This window comes from Ananas comosus, linkage group 2 (assembly GCF_001540865.1).
Source record: "Ananas comosus cultivar F153 linkage group 2, ASM154086v1, whole genome shotgun sequence".
NCBI lineage: Eukaryota > Viridiplantae > Streptophyta > Magnoliopsida > Poales > Bromeliaceae > Ananas > Ananas comosus.
The window spans coordinates 16,506,582-16,514,652 of NC_033622.1; the positions used below are offsets into that span (position 1 = coordinate 16,506,582).

Below are 8,071 nucleotides of genomic sequence, written 5' to 3' on the forward strand. Positions count from 1 at the left end.
CTGAAATTGCAAACATAAAAGGGTAGGCTACCACCAACTGCTCTAATGAGATGGATCATATGCATCGAAAGAAGAGATACGAGGGACAAACACAAGTTTGAATACAGATTCCACCAAAAGAATTGATAAAAACAATACTATTCTGTCGAAGACAACTAGAAATGAAGAATGTTTATTTACATTTCAATTATAAACTGATCTGAAGCCTTCTGTAAGAGCAACAACCTTAGAAGAGAGCTTTGGCTGCAGCTTTGACACAGCCAAACGAATATCCTACAAAAATAAAACTGATTTCAGTAAGCTGACAACGCATTGCATGAGCTGAGACATTGATACATTACCTCCGTATAATATCGAGATGAGAAGTGTGTGAGTAAGATGGCCTTGTTACGGAACCACTGAGCATGCTCCATAATCTGCAAAATATGCATAATTTTACCACTACTCAGGCCATTGTTTTGTACATTTTGATCCGTAAATCACTACCAAAGACGTAAAACTTTTAAAATCCCTTCATAATAAAGCATGTATACTAGGGCCATGCGCTAGTGTCATCATCAAAATTCTGGTTATAAAATCTTAATACAAGTTAAGGCAATAAGTTACCTCAAACAAATGCATATGACCATGTTCCCGGGCATGGTTGATGTCATTTTCTTCATCAAGGAAAGTAGCCTGCCACAAAAAGGAATGCAATACATCAATTCTTTCCTCAAGTTATTAAATTTCAATAGACACTAGGTTATTAGCTTGTTAATAGACTTGTACTATAATAATAACTGTCCGAGAATATAGAAGGCAAATCCAAAAGGACATTTCATCATAACAGTTGGTTTTTCTGCAACATGTTACCTATGAAAAGAGAGTTCATAATCTACTCGAGGAGCTCAACCTACACAGAAGTAAAACGGCAGGCTGAATATATGAGTTGAACAATGCAAAACTCTTATATAATACGCATATTAATTTTGGTCTATTGTTTGCCAATTACTACAAGATGCATGTTATGATCGATGGAAACTGAAGTGGATAATATGCTGAAATTTGAACAAGTTGATTTGCCACACAGATAGGCTAGTGTTTGTTGCTTCTAAAACTGATTTAACAAACTCCCATTGCAACCGAAACAATTACACCTCAATGGCATAATAAAACATACCTCTGTGATAAGAATTTTTGCCCTCAGAGCATCTGCATTTCGTGGCTCGATAATGAAGTCCGACATTGTGTCTCCTGTGAAGGCAACCTCTGGAGATAATATGGTGTCCGTAATCTAACAAAAAGATTTGCAGTCATCAATACGAAATCAACAGATAAAGAGAATTTGGCATGTAACTGCTAACAAGGCTTTTTCCTCCCAGTGGCAAGTGACTACAAACCTGAACACCGGAAAGCTTCAATTTCTTGATTTGCGTGCCTTTTAAGTGAGCGTACTGTTTTTTGAGCTTGTTTCTCACTGAATAAATGACATATCCCTGAATCATATTTGGCAACACAAGTTGTGTAACAAGACAGGTAGATAAGCACGATATTTTTCAAAAAGAATGATCTAATGAAGGATACCTGGCTGGGTATAACATGTCGAGTTCTGAATGGCCGAACGACAAGATCATTACGAATCTCATAAGTCTCTCCTAAAATTTTGGTAACAAATTCAGTAAGAATCAATCAAAAAGATAAGGAAAGATTGAAGCAGTAAAATATTTTTTCATACCCACATCCAGAGCAACTAGTTCGACTTTTAGTTCAACTTGACTCATGGTCCGATGAATTTGTAGCAACTTCTCCACATCCTCTTTAATACATGGGGGCACAAATACAGTTGGAGGTTTTAAATTGTATAGGCCGCGCGTAGCCAAGTACATTGGAAGGCCACCCTACAACGAAATCATGACTGAGAACTATTTTCTAGCAGATAAAAATGTAATTTTGAGAGGAAAAATAAAGAAAAATAAAACAGATCAGACAAATCATGACAGATCGACGTTTAAAAAGGATTAAAAAAAAAAGAAGAAAAGAGAGAGAGAGAGAGAGAGAGAGAGAGAGAGAGAGAGAGAGAGAATTAAATGCCAGCAAAACTAGGTAGATATTTTGAGAATTTTTCTCACAACTAACCACTCAAAATATTAAAAAGGGTTCACAGATTTCCTGATTGGCACACCACACTTTGCCATTCATTCACAACTCCAATTGGATGTTTGAATATCTTCAAAGTAAATTTCTTGTTCCTTTGCTATCTCGTAATCCCTAATTACCAAGTGATTTGGACCCATCACGATCAAATGCACCTAAAATGGGGGGCAAAAATGGGGGGAACAGGGATCTTACACCGTGATCTTGGTCAGCAAATTAGAATCTTTTTGTGACATCCCAATAGTCCAACATCGGATAATGTGGAAGAGCCTGCTAGGTTTATAAGTAGCGGACACACTAGACATAATAACTGGGCTTAAGCATTTTGGGCCGGTAATTAGGCCCAACGAGTTATTATTGCTAGTGGGCTGGGTCGTTACATTTGGTATCAGAGTCAGTTCACCAGCCGGAAGTGTGAGATAAGTCTTGACTGAGCTAGGGTTGGAATGACAAACTAAGTCAGGATCGGTGATTGACAAGTTAAGTCAGGGTCGGAAAGACAAAGGCTAGCGAGACAAATCTCACGTCGCCTGGTGATCTTGGGTTGTGTGTGATCGGATGGTTATAACTAGATGTGGGAGTATATAAGCTTGATTGAGCTAGATATAATAACTACGCTTAAGCATTTTGGGCCGGTGGTTTACGCCCAACGAGTTATTATTGCTAGCGGGTCGGGTCGTTACATTTGGTATCAGAGCCTGATAAACAGCCAAAAGTGTGAGATAGGTCTCAGGACTATGTATATGATTGGGCCGGGCTGACGAGGGCTGACGAGGACATCAGGATCTAAACGATAGGAGTATGTGACATCCCAATAGTCCAACATCGGATAATGTGGGAAAGCCTGCTGGGTTTATAAGTAGCAGACACACTAAATATAATAACTGGGCTTAATCATTTTGGACCGGTGGTTAGGCCCAACGAGTTATTGTTGCTAGTGGGCTGGGTTGTTACACATTTCCTAACCCAACAACTCAAAATGACGAGTTCAGAGATTCCTTAGTTCTGACCGCATACTTTGTGGCTAATATCATACTATATTTGTATTGAATTGCACCAAATCCTTCCTTTTCCCAATTTCCCAAAGCATCACCATTAGAAACCGCATTAAGAAGGGGAAAGAGGGAGGAGAGGGATCGTACGATGTGGTCGAGGTGGGCGTGGGTGATGAAGAGGAAATCCTGGTGCACGGCCTTGGCGGGGCAGCGGCCGATGTCGAAGGCGGAGTTGAGGCTGGGGACGACGACGCAGGTCTCGTGGCCGCCGACGGAGACGCCCTCGATGAGGTATCCCTCGACGTCAACGCCCTTCCGCCGCACCTCCGCCCTCGCCCTCCGGTACTCCTCCTCCTCCATGGCCCGGTCGATCACCGACAAGAACCCCGACTTCTTGATGGCTAGGGCACGGAACCGATCGGCGGCGGCGGCGGCGGCGGCGGCTGCAGGGGAAGAGGACGAGGGGACGGTGAGGCGAGGAGCGGCGTGGGGAGGGTCGAAGGGGAAGAAATGCGAGGGGAGAGACGGGGAGGAGAGGGTCGAAGAGATCGGCATTTGAAATTGCTCTAGAGAGAAGAGAAAGAGGAAGAAGAAGAAGAAGAAGGCATGGGAAGAGTGGGGGAGGAGAAGGGAAATGGATTATGGTCTAGGGCTTTGGGAGAAGGGGTTGGAATGAAAAGGGCAGGAGAGCGGCTTTTGGACGAACTAGGCAGAAGATAACGAGCAGACCGGGTGTATGAAATTATGAATATGTAGAATTTTTTTTTTTTTATGCAATATTAATTTTTTATCCGAAAATAGTAGTTATTAGTTATCTAAAATAACCTAGTATAACTATCTCCACCAACCCCTTTATTTTTTATATATAATTATCCATTATTTTTTTTATTCTTTATTATCTATTCAAACGTTATTTTTTTTATTCTCGAAAACAATTCAATTTTTATTCAAATATAATAGCTAGTTCTTGTTTATACCCGAACAAAATGTTACCTTAAATTATTATTTAATTTCGTAACATAAACTGCACTTCTGCTAGAAGTATGTTTGTAAAAAGTCTGCAATAATGTTTGTAAGCATATAATTGGGGGATTCAAATTGGAAGCGATAACGGTTGGTGATTCTTTGTAGAAGATTTACCGAGATAGAACTTGAAGCAAACAGAACCCGTCCGATTCAAGCAACTCATAACTTATTTTGCTTCCATGATCGTCTCTCTAGTTGATCCGTTATAAACTATTCTTAAAAGTAACTGACGCAAACGCAGTGAATAATCATCAGTCTCTGATACTCCACTCAGCTTTCCAAATAGAAACCCGAAGCTAGCTCATTCACTAAGATAAAGGTAAAGCACACAAACAAATAGCAATTCAATTGAACACTTTAATACTTTTATCCTACCACTACAAATAACTAACATAATCTCATTATGTACAACATATATACAATTATAACACAGAATTACAAACAGAGTCGTACTAAAAGTATATACATCAGATTTAAAAAACTTCCAATTATATCGAAACTTTTCCCAATTTGCGGTCCGATTGTTGAAATGGGGTGTGCACCGTACCACTTGAGTCGGTGAAGACCATGTCGGAGCAAACAATAGTCCTCGAGTTTGACGTGAGAATGTATGCATCTTGAAGCGTGAACCCGTGAACGATTGGCAAAGGAAAACCTTGTCTGAGATGGGAATTCACGTACGGCACAAATATGGTTTTCAGGAAAACCCGTATTACCCCCTGCAGGAAGAGACAATTGCATGAAATAAAGGATCATTTTGATATCATCCGTAGTTAAAAATTCATGATGAGATGGCAAAAAAAAAAAAAAAAAAAAAAAAAAAAAAAAAAACCAGCCAGAAGGACTAATAGGCAGCCTACTGTCCATCAAGACTCGGCATTTGTTTTGGCTTGAAAATTCATATAGACGATAGAAGCAAATAAACATTAATTTATATCTTTAATTTAGAAAAGAAAACATTTAAAAGCCTAGAAGAAGGCCCTAACCATGACCAAGCTATCATACCTGGATCAGCGACATATGGAAGTTTCCAACTTTACTCCATTTCAAGGTAAGGGAGAAATCATCCATTGTGGCTTTACCAGCCAGGTTATTCCCTAATATCTCCACAAACCCTGAGATAGTAACTTCCTGCGGAAAAATCACAAGAGAATTATCATTCTAAAATGCATGAACTGCAAGTTAACGCATAAAACTAAGTTTATTCATGGTTTTATGATGACTGTGAGAGCAAATTAAAGCATAGGAAAGAACACAAAAGGTATTGCCCTTATAAGCTCACCATTGATATGCAGGCCACAGGAATTGTCTCTGCGTTATCCAATACATCAATTGTCATGTCTAAGTAAATGGTAGAGCCAATTTTTTCTTCTCTAATCTTCACTTCCGGGGGTGAGGTCAAAGAGATATCCAGCAACATATCATCATTTGGGTACTTCCTGTATAATTGAGGAATCAGAAATTTCCAGCTAGCTGTGTTCATTAGAGATTGATCAGGTACCTTGTCCACAATCCAATGCATCAAACCAGCCTGAAGGAAAAGGTTAATCAGAGTCAATCAATTTGCTCGAAGAAAGATTTGGGATCTGATACTTTCTACTCCAATTTTTTCCCCTGGAAATATACTCAAAATCAATATTAGGACATTCTAGGACATTATTTCTTAAGATCCATGTTGTTATTTAGCATCTAAAGAACTCAAAATATATATAAATTAATTTTTCAGTTAATGAAAATCCTTTCTTTATGCATCAAGGGTACAATAAATTGACCACACCCCACATATAGTCTAGGCGACTTGACTTACATATTCAAGAACATATGTAAACAGAAAATACCATATATAGCCTAGGCGATTTGAGTCATTTGACTTACATATTCAAGAACACATGCAAATTGAAAACAGACAAATACAAAAAACTACCATCAACTTAACAAACTACTTCAAATTGAGATTCTGCATAGATCTGTTTTTTTTCTAATGGGTTATTCATATATAATGTTAAGATGACTCTGCATAGATCTATTCTTTTTTTTGATGTGTTATTCATATATTATGTTAAGACACTGAACTCTCTGTACTACCAGGCGTGGACAATTGTACAAGTACATAAGACAAGAAGAACACAAAATTCAAGGGAAAATGTAGTAGGATGAGATACTACATTGAAGATATATAAATCATAACACGCTCACCAGTTATATGCAGAGTCTTGTTTCAACCAAAAGAGTAGATGTACATAAGTAAGGTGATCTGACAAGAACAACCAAAAAGTAGATTCCCATAAGGTAATATGAAAACTTACCTGGAAGTATACCACTGACGCAGAGTTAAATACAGCTTCATCCAATGAAATCCAAAGCATTTTCGATGCACTACCACAAGATGAAAGAAGGGGATACTTATGCAAGCAGCGTGGATCAGTATATCCAGATGAGGAAACAAATAAGCCATTGATATCAAACTCAATAGAAGAATTTCCAAATACTGGATCTTTTACAAAAGTCACGTTCAAAGCAGCAACATTGTCCACATTGATTTTCTTTGGAAGACTTTGCAGTAGTGAATCGAGCTTTGATGTCCCTTCACTTATTTTATTAGTGATTGTGTTTTCGACTGCAGATCTAATCTGGTCCCCCAAAGCATCTACAAACCTATATATTAAAAAAAAAAAAAAAAACATGATATATGGTGAGAAAAGAAAAGTGTTAATGTATCAAGCGTGGAACGGGGAATCCAAAAAAAGCGCATAAATCAAAACCTTATTACAGTCTCTAACACTATCGACCCACATACCCTTGATAAAACCAAGATGCTCCTCCATTCAATGTTATGATTAATTCCTCCATATAGCAGCCACATTCCATCGCAGTCAATTGCAGAGTTCCATTTTTATTCTTCATGCTCATGGTAAGCCCGACCTCCATTCCTTCAACCTTATCCAGAAGCAGGATCATCAATTACCTTTTATTGAAATATGTATACAACATAAGCGCGCAGACATGAAGAAGGGGAACAAAGATTTAAATGCCAAATATCAATGGCTCTTATAGTGAAGCTCAACATAGTCAAACTATGGAAAAGAATATTGAGTAAAAGTAAAAAAGCATGACTACTATGATCATTAATCAGGCAGTGAGTGTATAAAAAGGTGCAATTTTTTTACAGATGCTACAAAATCAAAAATAAGGAGTGCTAAAATGTTATCTCTAAATTTAATAATGCTGCAGTATAAAATCCCCAAAACAGATTCACCTGAGAATTAAGAAAAACTGATCACTTAAATTCCAGCAGAAATAAAACAACTAAATACTAGAAATTGGAGAACACATTGTACTACCTTAATCGAAGCAGTCCCGTGATCGGATATCTCAATCGGAAGTATCCATGTGCTGTACGAATACCTCCAATCCATGCTCAAATTAACAGTCGCACCCGACGCGACGATCGCGATCCCCGACTCCCCGGGCCTAACCACCGAAGAAGAAACATCGATGCCTAACAACGTTATATTCGTCGCCGCCATGCGAACTCCGCCAATGAACGGAACCCTGATGGACTCCTCGACATCGGGGAGTCGAATCGGGATGAGGGACTTCACCGCTTGCTCGATCAACAAATCCTTGACGAATTCGAGGCCTTTTTCGGAGATGATCGCGGAGATGAACGCCTCGTTTTCGTTGGATTGGGAATGGGGAGTGGACGGAGCGGAGGAGATGGTTGGGAGAAAGAGGAGAAGGAGGAGGAGAAGGGGCGCCATGGGGTTTGGGAGGAGGGAGATGGATGGGGGAAGGGATTTTAGCGCTAGGGCTAGGGTTTGTGATGAGGGTTCGGGAAGAGGAGAGAGATAGGTGGAGAGGGTGAAGGGAAGAGCAGGATGGGGTAAAGGAAAACGGCATGGATGATTGCTTGAAAG

The 8,071-nt window shown here is 39.3% G+C and overlaps 2 protein-coding genes across 4 annotated transcripts; both read right to left on the reverse strand.

Moving 5' to 3' along the window:
• On the reverse strand, positions 78-3,836 carry LOC109728837 (ribonuclease Z, chloroplastic). Of its 2 annotated transcripts, XM_020259375.1 has the most exons (8): positions 3,276-3,831; positions 1,715-1,877; positions 1,564-1,634; positions 1,380-1,475; positions 1,160-1,273; positions 607-675; positions 342-416; positions 78-273 (listed from the first exon to the last, which is right to left on the reverse strand). In XM_020259375.1, the coding sequence occupies exons 1-8, from the start codon at positions 3,681-3,683 to the stop codon at positions 184-186; spliced, it is 1,086 nt and encodes a 361-aa protein (XP_020114964.1). In that variant the 5' UTR covers positions 3,684-3,831; the 3' UTR covers positions 78-183. The 2 variants fall into 2 exon arrangements, with proteins under 2 accessions (XP_020114964.1, XP_020114969.1); XM_020259380.1 differs by lacking the exons at positions 78-273; positions 342-416; positions 607-675 and adding an exon at positions 746-892 and having other exon boundaries at positions 3,276-3,836.
• Positions 4,430-8,071, reverse strand: LOC109728826 (putative BPI/LBP family protein At1g04970). 2 transcript variants are annotated; one of them, XM_020259358.1, is made up of 6 exons: positions 7,496-8,071; positions 6,952-7,091; positions 6,461-6,809; positions 5,437-5,685; positions 5,160-5,285; positions 4,430-4,873 (listed from the first exon to the last, which is right to left on the reverse strand). In XM_020259358.1, the coding sequence occupies exons 1-6, from the start codon at positions 7,913-7,915 to the stop codon at positions 4,643-4,645; spliced, it is 1,515 nt and encodes a 504-aa protein (XP_020114947.1). In that variant the 5' UTR covers positions 7,916-8,071; the 3' UTR covers positions 4,430-4,642. The 2 variants fall into 2 exon arrangements, with proteins under 2 accessions (XP_020114947.1, XP_020114957.1); XM_020259368.1 differs by having other exon boundaries at positions 4,440-4,873; positions 6,952-7,119; positions 7,496-7,632.